The sequence below is a fragment of the Chlorella variabilis genome (genome assembly GCF_000147415.1).
Source record: "Chlorella variabilis unplaced genomic scaffold CHLNCscaffold_1, whole genome shotgun sequence".
Lineage (NCBI taxonomy): Eukaryota > Viridiplantae > Chlorophyta > Trebouxiophyceae > Chlorellales > Chlorellaceae > Chlorella > Chlorella variabilis.
In genome coordinates, this window is record NW_005435087.1 from 647785 (window position 1) to 665647 (window position 17863).

General features: G+C 64.3%; 5 protein-coding genes across 5 annotated transcripts; 4 read left to right on the forward strand and 1 right to left on the reverse strand.

The window, feature by feature from the left end:
* The first annotated feature begins 132 nt into the window (after positions 1-132).
* CHLNCDRAFT_29172 (hypothetical protein) lies at positions 133-3959 on the forward strand. The gene is made up of 11 exons (XM_005851654.1): positions 133-297; positions 474-746; positions 934-1024; positions 1297-1424; positions 1612-1714; positions 1922-2029; positions 2319-2438; positions 2669-2836; positions 3036-3122; positions 3354-3430; positions 3631-3959. The coding sequence occupies exons 1-11, from the start codon at positions 281-283 to the stop codon at positions 3665-3667; spliced, it is 1209 nt and encodes a 402-aa protein (XP_005851716.1). The 5' UTR covers positions 133-280; the 3' UTR covers positions 3668-3959.
* A 937-nt stretch (positions 3960-4896) lies between these two features.
* On the reverse strand, positions 4897-6796 carry CHLNCDRAFT_56471 (expressed protein; the record flags this gene model as incomplete). The annotated part of the gene is made up of 6 exons (XM_005851998.1): positions 6632-6796; positions 6447-6539; positions 6077-6228; positions 5717-5839; positions 5366-5491; positions 4897-5112 (listed from the first exon to the last, which is right to left on the reverse strand). Exons 1-6 carry the CDS (start codon positions 6756-6758, stop codon positions 4897-4899), a joined length of 837 nt encoding a protein of 278 aa, XP_005852060.1. The 5' UTR covers positions 6759-6796.
* Positions 6797-7046: 250 nt separating this feature from the next.
* On the forward strand, positions 7047-8531 carry CHLNCDRAFT_133049 (hypothetical protein; the record flags this gene model as incomplete). The annotated part of the gene is made up of 5 exons (XM_005851655.1): positions 7047-7106; positions 7346-7413; positions 7577-7785; positions 8132-8278; positions 8482-8531. The coding sequence occupies 5 exons, from the start codon at positions 7047-7049 to the stop codon at positions 8529-8531; spliced, it is 534 nt and encodes a 177-aa protein (XP_005851717.1).
* A 937-nt stretch (positions 8532-9468) lies between these two features.
* On the forward strand, positions 9469-12531 carry CHLNCDRAFT_133050 (expressed protein; the record flags this gene model as incomplete). The annotated part of the gene is made up of 9 exons (XM_005851656.1): positions 9469-9919; positions 10054-10120; positions 10335-10730; positions 10883-10971; positions 11160-11281; positions 11444-11593; positions 11784-11925; positions 12101-12207; positions 12442-12531. 9 exons carry the CDS (start codon positions 9469-9471, stop codon positions 12529-12531), a joined length of 1614 nt encoding a protein of 537 aa, XP_005851718.1.
* A 2903-nt stretch (positions 12532-15434) lies between these two features.
* CHLNCDRAFT_133051 (hypothetical protein) lies at positions 15435-16421 on the forward strand (the record flags this gene model as incomplete). The annotated part of the gene is made up of 2 exons (XM_005851657.1): positions 15435-15695; positions 15933-16421. The coding sequence occupies 2 exons, from the start codon at positions 15435-15437 to the stop codon at positions 16419-16421; spliced, it is 750 nt and encodes a 249-aa protein (XP_005851719.1).
* Between the last annotated feature and the right edge of the window lie 1442 nt (positions 16422-17863).

Here is a 17863-nt window from a genome sequence, read left to right on the forward strand (position 1 = left end):
TGAGGCGCTGCAGGTGCGGGGCCGCCATCGCCGCAGCAAAACGGGCCATTCCTTCGTCTTTCCAGGATGAGCTGGCCTGTCGAACTGAAGCTCCCTGTGGCCCTCTGCCCGCCTGTGCACGGCTCCCACATCCCCACACACCATCCCACAGTGTCAGCAGGGTGCGAAAGCCTCCTGGGAGGCCACCACCACCGTGATCGCCCCGCCCCGCTTGCTGTCCGCCCTGCCTGCGTGTTGGGGCTGCCCCGCCTAACCGTATTTTGTGTCTGACACAGGCAAAATGGCGGACGGCGGCAGGTGCGCAACATGCCGCCGATGTGCACCACTGCTGCGGCCTGATGGCCCTCCCCCGCCTGCCCCAGCTGCTGCACAGAGCGCGCCGCCGCTCCGCGCGGGCCAGCGCCGCTGCCCGCCGGCAGCCGATGATCGGCCTCACACTGCTCACTTGCTGCGGCCACGGGTGGCCCCTGCAGGAAGACCAACATCGCCGAGGGCGATGTGGACATGGAGTTTGAGACCAGCAAGGGCGTCAAGGTGGTCAGCAGCTTTGACGCCATGGGCCTGCGGGAGCAGCTGCTGCGCGGCATCTACCAGTTTGGCTTCGAGAAGCCCTCGGCCATCCAGCAGCGCGCGGTGCTGCCCATCACCCAGGGCCGCGACGTCATCGCGCAGGCGCAGTCGGGCACGGGCAAGACCTCGCTCATCGCCATCACGCTGTGCCAGATGCTGGACACCACGCTGCGGGAGTGAGTGGCGGCACAGCCGCCGCAGCCAGCCCGTCTGCACCTCGCCCTGGACGGGAGTACACGCTCCAGGCTGCTCTATTGGCGCTGCGCTCGCGGCGGGAACATGCCACTGAGCAGGAGCAGCCATGGTAGCCGGTCCGCTGATGGCTGGTGCCCGCCTGCCTCCCCCCCTTCACCTGGCTTGCAGGGTCCAGGCGCTAGTGCTGTCGCCCACTCGCGAGCTGGCGACGCAAACAGAGAAGAATATCCTGGCAATAGGCGACCACATGGCGGTGCAGGTGCGGGCAGTAGCAGGCAGCGGGCACTGCAGCAGCTGGCACAGAGGTGGCGCGGCAGCAGCGGCAGCAGCGGGGCAAGATGCGACGCTCTTCTCAGCCTGGGTTGCTAGCTGGCAACCCCATTCGCGCAGCGGGCTGTGGGGAGTAATGGGCAGGCTGGCAGGCAGCATGCACCACTGCATGCATCGCACACGTCTCCCTTGCCCTCCGCTGATCCTGCTCCCTGCCCGCCCTGCCTCGGCCGCCGCCTGGTGACCGCCTGTGTGTGGCAGGCGCACGCGTGCATCGGCGGCAAGTCTGTGGGCGACGACATCCGCAAGCTGGAGAACGGCGTGCACATTGTGAGCGGCACCCCCGGCCGCGTGTTCGACATGATCAAGCGGCGCAGCCTGAGGACCAGGTGTGTGTGTGTGTGTGTGGTGGTGGTGCCCCGTAAGGGAGCAGCGCCAAACCCAGCCACGGGAAACCAACCCGGCTCATCCGCTGCAAGGAGATGCCGCCCGCTGATGCGTGCATGCACACCGACGCACCCCAGCACACCCACCCCGGCCGCTGCCCCTGCCTGCCCTGGCCTCCCCGCCCCGCAGGAACATCAAGACGCTGGTGCTGGATGAGGCTGACGAGATGCTGAACAAGGGGTTCAAGGAGCAGATCTACGACATCTACCGCTACCTGCCGCCCGAGACGCAGGTGTGCGACAGGGCGGGGAGGAGAATCTGGGGTGGTAGGGTGGGGTGAGTGGCGTTTACCGCCACCTGCCGCCCGACATGCAAGTGGGGGCTGGGAGCCTGTTGTGGTGGGCTTAATGCGAGGTGGGGTTGATGAGGTGGGGTTGGCAGCAGCAGCACCCCCACAAACACCTGCGCGCCCGCCTCTGCCACCGCGCGCTCCCCGCAGGTGGTGCTTGTGTCTGCCACGCTGCCCCACGAGGTGCTGGAGATGACCCACAAGTTCATGACCGACCCGGTGCGCATCCTGGTCAAGCGCGATGAGCTGACGCTGGAGGTGCGTGGGTGGTTGGGTGTGTGTGTGGACACGTGTGTGTGTGTGTGTGTGTGTGTTGGGAGGGAACATGGAGGGGCGGCATGCGTGTGCGCGCGAGTGGGTGCCAGATGCAGGCAGTGCCCGCCCCGCGCAGCGCGCTGCGCGGCGAGCTGGCGTGAAAGCAGCTGCTGCGCCCTGCCAGCCCCGCCCATAGCCTGGCACGCTCCGCCTGCAGCGCACACGGCCGCGTACCTGATTCGTCTGCCTGACTGCTGCTTGTGTGGCTGCGCGCGGGTGTGTGCGTGTGCAGGGCATCAAGCAGTTCTTTGTGGCGGTGGAGCGCGAGGAGTGGAAGTTTGACACGCTGTGCGACCTGTACGACACGCTCACCATCACCCAGGCAGTCATCTTCTGCAACACCAAGCGCAAGGTGGGTGCGTTGGGGGGCCCGACAGGATGCTGGCTGCCAGGTTGCTGGCTGCTGCTTGGTACTATGGCTGCTGGCGTGCAAGGCAGGGGCCAGGGAGGTGGTGTTGCCGCTGCTGCGCCGCCAATGCGCTGCCTCCACAGCCCAGCTCCCTGCTCCACATCCTGGGCCCCACACACCCCGCCACCTTGTTGCCACCCACCCACCACACCCGCGCACCCCTCCCGCCGCAGGTGGACTGGCTGACGGAGAAGATGCGGCAGAACAACTTCACCGTGTCGGCCATGCACGGCGACATGCCCCAGAAGGAGCGGGAGGCGATCATGGATGAGTTCCGCAAGGGCGCCACCCGCGTGCTCATCACCACAGACGTGTGGGCTCGCGGCCTGGACGTGCAGCAGGTGCGTGGCAAGAGGCGCGCTGCGGTGGCGTGTGCAGTCGGCGGGAGGAGGGGAGGCACGGGGGGCGCCCCAGCGAGAGGCGGCGCTGGTGGGCGCGACCTGCCCTGGCGCGGGCATCGCGCGGTCAGTGGCCGGCGCGGCTGCATCGCCTCGCAGGACTGCTATAATGTACTGCAATAATGTACTGCCTGTACCGCAGGTGTCGCTGGTCATCAACTACGACCTCCCCAACTCCCGCGAGCTCTACATCCACCGCATCGGCCGTTCGGGTCGCTTTGGCCGCAAGGTGCGCGGGCCGCTGGGCCGGGCAGCGAGGGCTGGCTCTGGGGTGGTGGGAGCATGGGCGTGGAGAGCGTGGCAGTGTTAGCAGGGCAGCAGGGCGCTGGCCCGCCCTCTCTGTGTGCCCGGTTCCTGCTGGACTGGCCAACTGCGGGAGCGGCTCACACCGGCCTTAAGACGCATCTAATCACTGCGTGCCACCAACCAAGCCACCTCGACGAGCCTCCACGCTGTGCAGGGTGTGGCCATCAACTTTGTGAAGAACGACGACATCAAGATCCTGCGCGACATTGAGCAGTTCTACTCCACGCAGATGTGAGTGGGCTGGAGCACTGCCTCTGCCGGCGGTGTCGGTTCTGTGCGCCCGGTGCACCTAGCCGCCGTGTCGTGGGTGCCGGGCTAGTGGGGACGGGGCCAGCGGTTCGCAGCGCATCCCTTCCTGCCCTTGCTGGCTGGCTGCTGATCAAGCCATGTGCCGACGCTGGCGCGTTGCCTTCTGCTTTGCTTTGCTGCAGAGATGAGATGCCCATGAACGTTGCCGACCTGATTTAAGGCCTTGGTGGTTGCTGCTGCTTTTGGTGGCGCCATCCCGGCGTGCACCGAGTGAGCGGCTGGTGCTGTCACCGCTGGCGGGTCTCACTCTGCTGCTGGCCTGGCTGCGGCAAGCCCAGCGATGCCATACCCCGGCTTTTGTTTCCATTTGTTCCTGCTCTGTGGTGTCCTGCTTTGTTGCCGCATCATCTATTTTACCCGCCTCTCCCTCGCCCTCACCATCTGCCTGCCTCTTCCCTCCTGACACCTTGACTTCCGCGTGGCATGGTATGCTGTAAGTGTGACAACACACAGCCGTATTCGTATGTTGTCTCACAGCAAAGCCAGAGGCTAGGCGCCGGCGCCGTTGCCGCGCTCGCTGCCGCCAGCTTCCTGTACGCCCGCGGATGTTCCAATCAGCGTGTGAGAATGGAGTGCGCTGTGCAATGTTGTGCATTTACAAAAGGCGCAATGGTGGGGATTGCAGTTGCTGTGGTGTTGCGCTCATCGTCATCAGGCCGGGCGGATACCCTGATTGAGGAGAGTCAGCAGGACGGTGGCCAATGGATCCATCCGCCCGGATGAACGCGGAGACGAAAGTCAAGACGGAGGGCGGCTCGTTCATAGGGACGTTGGGTTCAATGTGGCTGCGGGGCATTCTATAAAAACAATAGGTCCAGGCGGTAAGGGGATGTAGGCAAGTTTGGGGAGAGAAAGAGCAGGCGGGAGGCAAAAGGCGCAGGGTTGAGGCGGCATGAGCCGGCCAGCCTGCGAATGGCGGGCCCTGACAAGCATAGACTCTGAAGTGCCCCGGTACAGGTGGCAGAACCCACGCCAATGCCGAGCCATGCAGGCTCAGGCATATGGCGCTTTGGGCCCAGCAGGGGCGAAACAGTGCAAACGGGGTACCGGGGCGAGAGAGCGAAGCGGAGAAGGGGCGGGGCTGTGCAGCGTGGCTTCTAGACTAATAAAGGGTTTGGGGGGATAGGCTGCCGGGGCGAGGTGGGGCCACAACAAGCGCCCACGACTGGACTGGACATGGGGCGGGAAAACGGGGCAGGGCGGGAGGCTGGCGTGCCTTGCGGTAGCATGGCGCCAGCCCCCGCCACTAGGCACTGCTACATAACTGAGTCATCACAGGGCAAATGTGCGCCGGTCTCAGGCAGCACGGCAAGCAGCGCATACTTCTGCAGCGCTGCAGTCCCGGCCGGGCGCGAGGCGCCGCGGCCGGGTGACCGCTCAGCGGCCGCTCAGCGGCCGGCGGCCAGGACAGCGGCCGCTGCCGCGCCGCCCATCATTGCCTGCTGCGCGGCGGCGGTGGCGGCCGGGTGCGCGGCTGCTGCTGCTGCGTCCATGGGGTTGGCTGGGGGCTGCATCATCAGGCCCTTGTGCCGGTTCTGATCCAGGTACAGCTTGGTACCGTCCCGTACCCGCACACCGTTCTGCTCAAACTCGCGAATGGTCAGCTGCAGGTGCGCAGGGGGCCAGGGGGCATCGCGCCTGAGGGGCAGAACAGCACGAGGGCCGAGCAGAGAGCAGTGCCCAGGCTAGTGGCGCTGGCGGCAGCTGCGTGGCAAACAGGCAGGAGGCGCAGGAACACAGCTGGAGGTCTTCCAAGCCACACACACACACACACACACACACAGCAGCAGCAGCAGCAAGCCCAAAGAGCACTGCGCAGCAGTTAAAATAAGCAGGGCCGAGGGGTGTGGGGCGCACCTCTGCCAGGTCTGGGCGGCCGTGGTCCACACATCCCTTCACCAGGATGTAACACGTCTCGGGGCCCGGGCGGCGGCCGTGCCCCCGCATGAACTCAAACACCTCAAACATCTGCTGCAGCGCGCCCTGCAAGCACGGCGGGACGGGCGCCGGGGCGCGCCGGGAGGGAAAGCAGCAGGGTGAGCACACCGGCGGTGATGCGATGTGGAAGTGCAGGGTCAAGAGCCAGCAACGAGCCGGGGCAGCCAGCTGGCCAGCCACGCGTGTGGCTGCCTCGCGGCGCCGCGGGCGCTGCCCTGCAGACATGTAACCAAACAAAGAAAGAAAGACAGACAGAAAGGAGAGGCCTACCTGCTTGGAGTAATAGATCATGAGCGGGTGGAACTCCTTGTACGAGTCGTGGCTCAGACCAAACTCGGATGCGTTGCGCAGCGCCTTCTGCGCCACCTCGGGAGCACCCACATTCAGCGCTTGCTGCAGGGGGAAGTGGAGGGGGGGTGGAGCAGCGGGCGGTGCAGGGCAGGCGCCGTCAGCCAGCGCTGGCGACCACACACATTTGGGATGTGGGCAGGCTGCCGGAGAGGATACAGCGACCTGGTGTGATGGAGCGTGCTGCCCCCTGCCCCGGCTGCAGCGCCCGGCTGCAGCGCCCCCTGGCGCCACCACAGCCGCGCAGGGCCTGCGACAACCCCTGCAGCGGACCCTGCTCACGTGGATGAGGACCTGGCTGGTCTTGTGGCTGAAGGGCTTGTGCTGCTGCAGCTCGCCGCGTGCCAGGTAGTTGAGCCGGGTCAGCTTCAGGGCCTTGTCCAGATCATCGGGCGTCTGGCAGCGGCGGTACAGCAGCTGCAGGTGGCGCTGCTCTGCGGCAGAGGAGCGGCAGAGGCAGGGAGCAGGCGGCGGGGTTGGGTTTGGTAGGCGGGCAGCCACACCCGGCTGGGAGCAGCTGCGGGGCTCTGCCGGGCCGCAGGCAGTCGTGCACGAGGCGGTGTATATGCGCGTGCGTGTGCAGCCAGGCAGGCTGTGGTGCCGCAGGTGCAGGCGGCAGGGTCCCTCTCCACAGCACGGCGGCGCAGCTCACTGATGGGCCCGCTCTGCTGGATTTGGTGCACCAGTATCTTGACTGCATCCTGGGCGCTCACGCCAGGGTTGTCCACCCACTCGGCGCCGGCATCTGCAGTCAGCAGCGGGAAAGGCGCGGGAGCTGAGGGCGCCGGAGCCGATGACGACATGCCGCGGAGCGCGCAAACCCCAACCCTTGCGCACCTGCGGGCTCCACCTGCGCGGCGGTGGAGTACTGCTGCTGCATAGGCAGCACGTTGTAGCTCATTCGCCATATCTGCTGAGCCTCCAGGCGGCGGAGGAGCGCCAGCAGGGGCGTTTGCGGCAGCATTGGGCCGGGGCTGGGCTGCCGAGGGTGATCAGGGCAAGCTGGGTGGGCAGGGCAGTGGGTTAGGGCGTTCGCCGCGGGGCGGAGGTGGCGTCACAGGTTTGCACACTTCCAGGGCAGCGCTGGGGAGGCAGGTGGCCTATCCAGATGAATAAGAAACGATCACACGAGGGTGCCATGGACTCAACGGAGGCGGAGATGCATGGGAACGCAGAAGGGGGTCTGCATGGGGTCCAAGTCACCGACCGCATGCTCCGCAGAGCCCGGGATGAAGGGGGGGACAAACTCCGCATGCCACCTGGCTCGTTCCTTTCGCGCCAGCTGCTGGGAGGGGGCCAGGAAACAGCCAAGGTGGGAGGCGGGGCGGGGAGGCATGCTGGGTGATGCCGACTCCACTGCGCTCTGCAGCGCATTGGGGCGTGCCCAATTGACGCTCCATGCCTGGAAGATGATCATGAACGGGCGGGAAGCGCCCAGGCCCGGCTGGGTGGCCTTCGATGAGCTATGGGCGGCGGGGGTGGCTGCCTGAGGTCTTGTGTGAGCTTCGGGCGGTCGGGACTGACCGCCTGCCCTCCCGCCTGGCCCCGCAGATGAACGCGGAGCGGCTTATGAAGATGGCTGGCGTCGTCCGCACCGGCGGCAAGGGCACTGTCAGGAGGTCAGGCCCCAGCATGTGCTAGTCACTTTCCTGAGCAGCAGCCTGTGCAGCTCATGCAGCACCACTCATTCATCATGCCCAGCGTGACCAGGGACCAGCTTTGGAGGCCGCCTGCCCTCACGCGCGGACCGCTCCCGCCCCGCTCGCGCCGCCGCCGCCGCAGAAAGAAGAAGGCGGTGCACAAGACCACCTCCACCGACGACAAGCGGCTGCAGAGCACGCTGAAGCGCCTGGGGGTGAACACCATCCCGGGCATCGAGGAGGTGCTGCTGATCAACAACGACGGCAGCGCGCTGCAGTTCAACAACCCCAAGGTGCAGGCATCCATCGCCGCCAACACCTACGTCGTGTCGGGCGCCTCGCAGCCCAAGCGTGAGTGGCGCTGGTGCTGGTGGTGGTGGTGTCAGCTGTAGCTGGCTGCTATGTGTGCCCGTCGTGCCTGCCGTGCCGCAGAGGCTGCCGCTGGCCTCAGCTGGGGGCCTCGGCGCGGCTGCCAGCTTGTGAGCAGCATTCCCGTGCGGGCGCTTCCAGCCAGTTTTGCGGCTGCCGGGGGCAGACCAGGCTGCGGTGCATCGCCCTCACCTCGTGCCGCTGGGCCCGGACTCCACACGGGAGAAGGGGGTAGCGCAGAGCTTTCCTCGCCGTGCCGCTTGTGTCTTCACCCCTGGCCGCTTTCTCAGCGCCCCTTCCTGCCCGCCCCCCCATTCCTCCCCCGCAGGCGCCCAGGACGTGATGGCCTCCATGCTGGCGGGCATGGGCGGCATGGCGGGCCTGCAGCAGATGATGGGAGGCATGGGCGGCGCCGGCGGCATGCCCGCGTTCAACCCGGAGGGGGCTGCCGACGAGCCCGAGGACGACGACGACGGTGAGCCCCTGGGGAAGCTCCCGAATCGCGTGTGCCTGGGGCACTAGGGGCCTGGTGGAGAGCTCCCTCCCTCGAACCAGAGGCAGAGTGTCTGGGCTGGTGGACTGTCAGGCACGGCATCGGCCCGGCCTGATGTTCACAGCGTGCTGCTGCTCACCGCCCTCCTCTTGCCCTCCCTGACGCTCTCTACTCTGCACCTGCAGATGTGCCCGAGCTTGTGGAGAACGTCAACTTTGAGCAGGCCGCCCAGTAAGCGGGCCGGGGCCTGGAGAGTCTACTGGGCGGCCCGCGTGTTCAGCCAGCAGGCGCCCCAGTAGACACACGCAGCAGCAGCTTGGCTGGCGGCACGCCTGGGCTGGCGAGCGCCTGGCGAGACCCACCCGCGATGCACGCCTTCCCGGGTGTGGCCCCGGCCTGAGAGCACAGACCGTGAGCAGATGGCTGTGACGGCGTTGGCGTGACGCCTTTGCAGCGGCCTGCAGCGGCACAGCAGCAGTTCCTTCTCGCAGCAGCTTGCATGTCGCGCCGGCGAGGGTCCCCCCCCGTTGGGCGCGCGTGCGTTCCTTAACTTCTTGCCGCCGCATCGCGGCGACGGCGGCCAGTCCCCACTGGTTAGCTTGTGTCCCTTACCGGCACCCAAACCCTCCCACATGCATGCAGCGTAGCCTGCTTGTAAACATCAGAAAGGCAGCGGTCGGGCGTGGTCGGGCGGCGTCGGTCTGGGGCGGCGGCACGCGGTGCCCAGCAGGTGTCCTCAAGCCGTCTGCAACTGCTTCGTGGGATAGCATGGCGGCATTGATGGCACGCATGCGCGCCTGCAGGCCAGAATAGCTCATTTTTCAGGCGAGCTCATTTTCCAAATAAGAAAGCGCCCTTCTTCTGCTCACAACCGCGCTGCTGGCGCTCCCATTGATCCCACATCACCTGACAGAGCCTCTTGGGGAGCCACCAGTCCCGCACCCGACCCATCGTGATCGACTTGGGCAGGCGCAGGCCGGTGAGCGGGTCTTGAATCCCGTGCAACGCAGTCGTAATTTTCACCTGCTGGGAAGGCGCCACATCGTCACCGATGTGCCTGTAGACTGTCAGTGGCGACGGCGGCAGCAGACTGGGCGGCGCCCCACATCGTCGACCATCTGCCGCCCTTCTTGATGCAGGCGTTTGCGGCGATCTTAGCAGGCAGCGCGGCCATGGCGATGGCGAATGGGCTGCTAGCCAACGATGTGCTGTTGTGGAAGGCCATTGGCGCGGCGGTGTGGGCGGCAGCCATCGCCGTTGCCGCCTCGGGAGCCCTGGGGCTGATGCTGTCCCCTGCCACCCTGTTCTCCCCTGCTCGCCTGGTGGGCGGCTCATTCAGCCTGTCCGCCTGGCTGTCAGCAACAGCGCTGGTTCTGGCGCAAGCCCCCGCATTTGCTGGTGCGGCGGCCGCGCTGCGTGCCTGCGAGCCGCGCCCAGCGCACCTGCACAGGCTGCTGCACTGGCCACGCTGCGCTCCCGCCTCCATGCTGATCGGCAAGCTGGCGGCGCGGCTGGGCAGCGTGGCAGATGCTGCAAGCACCGCCGCCTTTTTCGCCACACACGCTCTCTCCGCTGCTCTCTTCCTTTCCGTCTTTGCCGCCGCTATGGGCAACGCTATGGGAGGTGAGTCATAGTTGTGTTTCTGGTTCGGCCTGCATAGACATGTGCTTTCTTTTTTTCTGCGTGTTGCCAGAAACTTCCGACACGAGTCCTCCTGCCCAGCCACGCCACTGCCCGCCTGGCGTTCTGCCACGCAGGTGCCAGGTCGACCCTGCAGTACAGCCTGTGGCTGGCGACGGCTTACCTGCTGCACTGGGTCCACTGGTGGGTGGGGCCTCGCCTTTGTGGGTGGGCCGGCACCGTTGCTGCCAGCCTGCTGCTGCGGTATTTGCCGTGCACTGGGATTGGGGGGCAGGGATGCCTGCTTGCTCTACCTTCGCCAGGATGTTCCCTGTGCCTCTGTAGCCAGCACGCCACCTCACTGTCAGCTGAAGTGCCGCCTACTGAGTTGCCTGCTCCTGTCTGCTTGATGCTGCAGCAGCCAGGACGTTCTGGCCTTCCCATCGGTGCAGCGCCACCGTTACTTCCGAATGAAGCAGCGCCTGCCGAGGGCGGCGGTGCAGGCGGCCCAGCTGGCTGCCGCCGCCTTTTCCTGCGCTGTGACCACCTCACTGCTGCGCAGCAATGTGCTGGGGGAGGCCTCGCCCGGCGCCTCTGGAGCGCCGCTGACGCTGGGTGGTGGCACGGCGGCGCTGCTGGCCGGTGCCCTCTGCACCTTTTGCTGGCTTATGAGCTCCGCAGCTCTGGAGGTGGTGTTTACCGAGCGCTTGCGCCCAGATGACTACTCGGATCGAGATGTGCTGCGCGCCATGGTGGCCTGCCTGGCGGGCAAGCGGGGCGGTCTGATGCAGGGCCTGGCGCTGCACGATGCCAGGTGAGCTGTGGCGGCAGGAGGGAGTGTTTCTAGTTGCCAGTCACGATTGCAAGCCTGCCAGGGCGCGTGACTGGTGGGAGCCCTGTTTGTGGCTTTCTGACCTGACCTATTTCCCACATTACCATTACCGTTACCCGACATTTGCGCTGCAGCCTGCTGGCGGGCGACGTGGGCAGGGCGGCGCTGCGGCGGGCCGACATGTTTGCTGACGAAAGCGGGGACAGGTGGAAGCCAGTGGCTGGTGAGCGCCTCGGCCACGACCCTAGCTGCTGGCCTGGGCAGGCTGCTGCCTTGTGCAGGCACTCTGCGTGCTGCTCGGCACCTGCTGCGTATGCACGCATGGCGCAGGCGTAGCAGCCGGCCCACGTTTTCGCCGCTGGCAGAGACTGTAGAGCCTGACTGCATGCTTGCCCACCTTTCCTCCTGCAGTGGCGTGCATTGCTGAGCTGGATGCGGTGTCGGCGGCCGTGGGGGCGGCGCTGCAGCAGCAGAAGCCGGCGGGAGGCGCGGCCGGCATGCCCTCGGCTGCCACTCAGAGTCACAAGTGGAACGTGCTGCCCTCCTCGCTCTCCTCCAAGGCATGCCACCCGGCCTCGAGCCACCTGGCCATGCAGCCCAACCTGATGCTGGGCAGTTGTGCGTCTGTTTGCAGGGTGTGCAGCACAGCTTGCTCTCCGACGTGCTCCCGCATGCTGCCCGCTGTGTGCGTGCAGGGAGGGCTGGGCAGCAGCAAGCAGCAGCTGGACGCGCTGCTGGCGGTGCGCTGCGGGTACCCGCGCGCCGCGCAGGCGGCGCAGGCGCTGGCGGGCTTTGCATGCGCCTCGCTCAAGGAAGACCGCTTTGGGGTGCTGCAGCTGACGCAGGTTGGGCTGGCTGTGGCGGCTTAGAGCGGCAGACTGCTGCTGCCACTGGGACGGCAGAGCGCACTGCGTGGGCATGACCTGCGACTGGGAGGAGGGAGGGAGGGAGGGTGGGTGCTTCAACTGTTTGCACTAGCGCTCCACCTGACTGACAGCCAATCTGCTGCCTTCTCTGCCGCTCCTGCTGCTGCAGCCCGGACTGGGCGATGTGCTGCTGTGCCTGCTAGGTGCGCTGGGCGCCACCCAGCAGCTGATGCGCGTCACCGCCAGTCTGGTGCCCCGCCAGCTCAGCCTGGGCCCCTGGAGGGGCAATGGCGACGCGGCGGCCTGGGCAGGTGAGGTCCCTGAGAGCTGGGCTGCTTCGAAGCACACCCGCGCCGGAGGAAGTCTGTTCATAGCCTGCACAATCATCACAGCCATCAAGCTGCCTGTCCTCCTGTGCCTGAACGATGTTGGGAGCCCGCCCCACCCGCACCACTCATCTCCACTACCGCCCACGCTTGCTTGCAGGCTGCTACAGCTCTCCATCTGTGGATGCTGCCGCGTACGCGCTGCAGGACACGCTGACCGTTGCGCTGTACCGCACCAGTACCACGTTTGGGGCTGGGCTGGGCAAGGTGCGTGGCGGGCAGGCTGCAGCTGTTGTCAAAACCCCTGTTGTTGCTCCTTGGTTGCGCCGCCAGATGCGCTGGGCCCAGGCCACACCCACCACGTGCTGGCCGGCCTGCTGCCACAAGCACAGGCGTGCTGTTCTGCTCATGCTGAATGACGCCATTGCCACTGTCCATTCGTGACCCAGCCCACCCCTTCCTGACCCTCCTTTGCCCCTTAACATAAACACACACATGTAGGTCCTGGCCGACTGCACCGGCAAGCCCGCGTACGGGAGCGCATCCGAGGCGGCGGCGCTGCTGCAGCAGTTCCAACGGGGCCAGGCGTGAGGTGGCCTGGGCCCTCATCAGCTGATATCTTGCAAGCAACCAAACGGCATCATGAGGATGTGGCAGGCACGTACACGAGGAATCTGTTGGTGTGGCATACAAGCATGCGTGCTGCAAGTTACAGGAAGTGCCAGCCTTGTGTGAGCTTGCAGTCTGGTTTCAACTAGAACAGTCCTTCGAACAGAGCAATGTAAAAGGATGGGTGAAGCATGCAGCAATTGATCATTAAATGCAGATTTGAACAGAACCACGTGCTGCCGAGCTGCGGCCGCAGTTTCCGGCCCACAGTCTACGGCCGCAGCCACGGGACTCGGCGGCACGGCGTTTGGGCCCAAGCTTGCTGCCGCCGCCGCCGTGCCCGGGGGGCAGCGCGGCGGCGGCGGCGGCACGCTGCGACGCCCCCGTGCCGCCGACCTGCGGCCGTAGTTTCCTGCCAGAAGCCCACGGCCACAGCCACGGGACTCGGCGGCACGGCGTTTCGGTCCACGGCTTGCTGCCGCCGCCGTCGCAGGGCTGCTGCCTGCGGCGGCGGCGGCACGACGTTTGGGTCCACGGCTTGCTGCCGCTGCCGCCGCCGCAGGGGTGCTGCCTGCGGCGGCGGCGGTAGCGCACGTGGCAACCCCCCGCGCTTCCTTGCCTCCCATCCACCGGACCCCGTCCTGCGCTTCACTTTGTTTCGGGAGGGGCTGCTCACTGCTCATTGCTCATTGCTCATCGCACACTGCTCAACGCTCATTGCCCTATATCCCACCCAGCCGCAGGACTCCACTGCCGCCCGCGCCCCGCCCCATCTGGCCGCTTGCGCGCCCCATCCCCCCTCGATGGGGTCCGCCCACACCGGGGCCTCGCCCCCTCCCGCCCACTGCTTTCTCAACGGCCCCGAGCCGGGGCTGCCCTCATTGCATAGATAGTGCGCCTTTCCCTGCTTTTCTAGTGACCTAGCGTTCCGCACTGCCGTTTGGCCAGCCCAAGCTCCCGTACCGTTGCGTTTCTCCAAAATGCGCCATGCCACTTTGCCAGTCATACACACGTGTCGCTGCGTGCCCTGTCAGCTGCTTGCGTTGCATGTCGCCTTGCTCCACCCCTGTTTTATTGCTTTCTTTGCTTTCGCCCGGTCCCCGTCCCGTTTCGGCGGGGAGTCTATGTTGCAAGCTAGTTCTTGCTGTACCAGACTTTAAACCCACACAAGCACACAAGCAAGATCTGCACATGCGCGGCGGCAGTGTGGCCCCGGAGGTGCCGCAGGAGGCGCAGCGGCGGCAACACTGGGCCCACGTTGACAGCCCCACCCAAGCGTCCTGCAGGAGCCTGTCCTTATTCGGATTGCTGAGGTCTGATGAGGGCCTCGCGGCGCTCATGGCAGGCAGCCTCTACCAGGGCAGGTTGAGCGCCCTCTCTTGCCTCCAGGAGGTACCAAAGTTACTAATAATGGCAGTGAGGGGTCTGTGGGGAGGTAATCCCCAGGGAAACCAATGACACACTCCATGGCATGCGCCGCGAGTGCCCACACACGCCTCCCCGCCCGTGGGCGGCAATGAGCACCCCAAGACGCAACATTTGACCGCCATCAACCACCCCACTGCTTCCCTGACATCCTGTCAGCACCAATGGAACACTTGGGCCAACAAAAAAGGGGATTGTGGGGGTGCAGCTGGGTGAAGGCCAGGGTGGGGCGGCACGAGGGCGGCGGCGCCGGCTGGCCGTTGACAGCGGCCCCCCAGCCAAGCATCCTGCTACCGCCTGCGCCCCTCCTGCCGCCTCAGACGGCATCACTGATGTTCCCTGGGTCCGTATGAGGAAGCACCAGGCCTGTGGCAGCACTTGCACAGCAACTTGCCAGCATGGCCAGGAATGGCCACCACGGCCCCCACCACGCCACCACATGGACCGTGTGGAGGCCTTGCAGTGGCTAAACAGGTCCAATTGCAAGCCAGGAGGTGACTTGGGCGCAGCACGCGAGCCAGGCAGGGCGCGGGAGGGCTCCTGTCACCCAGCGTGACACCGTGACACCCCAGGCCCGTGGCTACCAGCCCAGGGATGTTCACTCAAAGCGTATGAATGCCCTGGCCGCCGCTTTGCTGGGGTGCCAGACATCATAACGAAGGGGTGGGGACTTGTTTGAGCGAGAACGCTGCAGAATCGAGGCCTATAGACCCCATGTCACGCTCATATGTCGCTGTTTTGCAGGGCTAGTGCTGGCCTGATCGTGCCGGGGCCCACTCACGAGAGGCTACCGCCTTCAGGTCAGTGGTGCAGCGCGCGCCCCCAAGGTCCTTCGATCGTGAACCGAAGCAGCAACCATGATCTAACGGCAGAATTGAAAAAGGAGCAGAAAATTGTTGAAAATTGTGAGATGACGCGTCTCAAATCTTTGCACGTTGCTCATTACATGTTTCTGCGCTGCAGCAGCGGCAGCAGCAGGCGGCACCCTGCTGTGCCAGCTGCGAGACAGCAACTGAGTCTTACACTCTCGCTACTTCATTCTACTCACAACTGCATGATTGATTGCGCTTATCATGCCTTGATCGATCGACTAGTCACCAGCCATGCCTGGCTGGCAGCACTACAGCACTACCTTTGTGCGACTATATAACCGGAATGCGGGTCATTCCGGGGCCTTTCTCTCTTCTTTGTAACTGACTTGACTTGACTGGCCGCAGCCGGGCTCCGGCTGCTACTAGACTTCGACTAGACCCGCTGCCTGCTCTTACAAACTGGTGCCCGCAGTGGGGCTGTGCTTGCGCTTGATCAGAAACCGACCTCGACCACCTCGAGCTCGGTCAAAGGACAGTTACGACACTTGACCGGTCACTAACTGCTGTGCCTGCTCCTGCCTGCCTCATTGTTGAGTGAGCAAGCCCACACAGCGCAACACAGTCACAAGAACCCACACACCAGAGAACATGGACCCGGCGCAAGCGGCGGCGGCGCAAGCGGCGGCGGCGGCGATGAACGGCGCACCACCCGGCGCACAACCTGGCGGCGGCGGCGGCGGCCCAGGCGGCATTGACCCGGCGCTGGCACAAGTGATGTGGGACATGATCAACAACCAAGTGGCGGCGGCATTTGCGGCGCAGCCACCACCTGCTCCGGCGGCGGCGGCACTACCGCAAGCCAAGACACCCGTCCCTCCACTGTTCAACGGCCACAGAGACAAAGAAGACGTAGATCAATGGCTGTTCATAGTACACAGTTATCTCAACTCATGCGGCGTGATCGACGATGTGCAGCGGATTGAAAAGACTATACCCTACCTACGAGAGGCGGCTTTGGCTTGGTGGCGCAGTCTTATCCCAAACAATGTACCCGCAACGTGGAATTTGTTCTGTCAACAAATGCGGCTAATGTTCCAGCCCATCAATCCGGCTGAGACTGCACGCGACCGGCTGGCAATTCTGCAGCAGACCGGAAGTGTCCGGAGCTATGTCACGGCCATACGCAACACGGCATTGCTCATTCCTGGCATACAAGATGCTGAGATCAAGGATCGCTTCATTCGCGGCCTGAAGCAGAGGACCCAGCAGGATGTCCGGATGCGTGCACCAGCCACTTTCGAGGCTGCAGTCGAGATGGCAGAGCGGTTTGATGCCCTGATGTATGATCGCTACAGGCAGTCCAAACCTTTTGGGCAGACCCCCGGGCCACAGCCAATGGAACTGGGGGCGGTCATGCACAACCGGCACAACCCTGCAAGCGGCAACCGCTGGGACAGGCAGCAGCCATCCAGCTTCTCTCCAGGCAACAGGAGACAGCCAGATCGGCCCAAGTTGACACCAGAGCTGAGACAGCAGCTGCTGCGAGAGGGCAAGTGCTTCTACTGCCGCAAGACCGGCCACATGGCACTGCAGTGTCCGGAGCGGCGGCAGCAGGGCAACCCAGCCCGGCGGTGAAGCCACATGCAGTTCCCTCACTAGCTGCTATTCGCAGCTTTGTGGCGAACAGGGAACAGACTGGAGAACCACTGCCTCCTCAACTAGCAGTCACCATCGATAATAGCAAGACGGCGGCAGGACTTTTGCACTTCCGTTCCAAAGTCGGGAGATGCGACGCCACCCTGCTGATCGACTCTGGAGCATCTTACAACTTCATTTCTAGCAAGTTTGTCCAGAAAAACAAGATGACTACCTACCAGATACATGGGCCTACTGTGCAGCTGGCTGATGGCACTCCGTACCCCATTCAAGAGACCATCCACACCAGCCTGCGCATTGGGGCCTTCCTGACCAAAATAGAGGCCTACGTGTTACCACTGGAAGGCAACGACGTGATCCTGGGAGCACCCTGGCTACATGCACACAACCCTACCATTGATTGGAGAAACAGGCACATTACCCTTAGCCAAAATGGGCAGCTGATCACCCTACGGCCTCAAGACCCACCGAAACTGCACCAGACTAAGTACCTCACGGCACTACAAGTATGCCACAGCATGCAACGCGGCGCTAAGCTGTTTCTTGCTGTGGTACGGGCACAACCAGAAGAGGAGCCACCAGATATCTCTGAAGGGGACGACACCAATGAGTCTTTCCCGACAGCGGCACCAGGTTTTCCGGACGGTACCGACCGTACCCCAAGCACATTTTCTCCTCAAGAACAAGAGCTGATTGACCAGCATGTGAAACGGCTGAAGAGCAAAAATATTACCGTCTGTCTTACGAGGAACAGGCTGAATGCCACCGACAGATTGAAGATGGACTCAAGAAAGGATTCATTAGACCCAGCACTTCACCCTGGGGCAGTCCAGTCCTGTTTGTGAAGAAGAAGGATGGCACTATGAGAATGTGCATCGATTTCAGGGCTGTTAATGCTTTGACCGTCAAGAACCGGACCGCCCTACCTCGCATCGATGAGTTATTGGACCAGATCAAGGGCAGCATCTTTACATCTATAGACCTGCGAGCCGGCTACAACCAGATCAGAATGAAAGAGGACAGCATACCAATGACTGCCTTTAAAACTAGATGGGGACTCTTCGAGTACACAGTCCTGCCCTTGCTTGCTTGTGTGGGCTTAAAGTCTGGTAAAGCAAGAACTAGCTTGCAACATAGACTCCCCGCCAAAACGGGACGGGAACCGGGCGAAAGCAGAGAAAGCAATAAAACAGGGGTGGAGCAAGGCGACATGCAACGCAAGCAGCTGACAGGGCACGCATCGAAACGTGTGTATGACTGGCAAAGTGGCATGGCGCATTGGGGAGAAACGCAACGGTACGGGAGCATGGGCTGGCCAAACGGCAGTGCGGAACGCTAGGTCACTAGAAAAGCAGGGAAAGGCGCACTATGTATGCAATGAGGGCAGCCCCGGCTCGAGGCCGTTGAGAAAGCAGTGGCGG

Bases quoted from the DNA above. Each gene is read 5' to 3' on its own strand.
- CHLNCDRAFT_29172 (XM_005851654.1), top strand. The intron at 1,425-1,611 runs GTGTGTGTGTGT...CCCGCCCCGCAG, and splicing joins CGGCGCAGCCTGAGGACCAG to GAACATCAAGACGCTGGTGC. The intron at 2,837-3,035 runs GTGCGTGGCAAG...CCTGTACCGCAG, and splicing joins GCGGCCTGGACGTGCAGCAG to GTGTCGCTGGTCATCAACTA.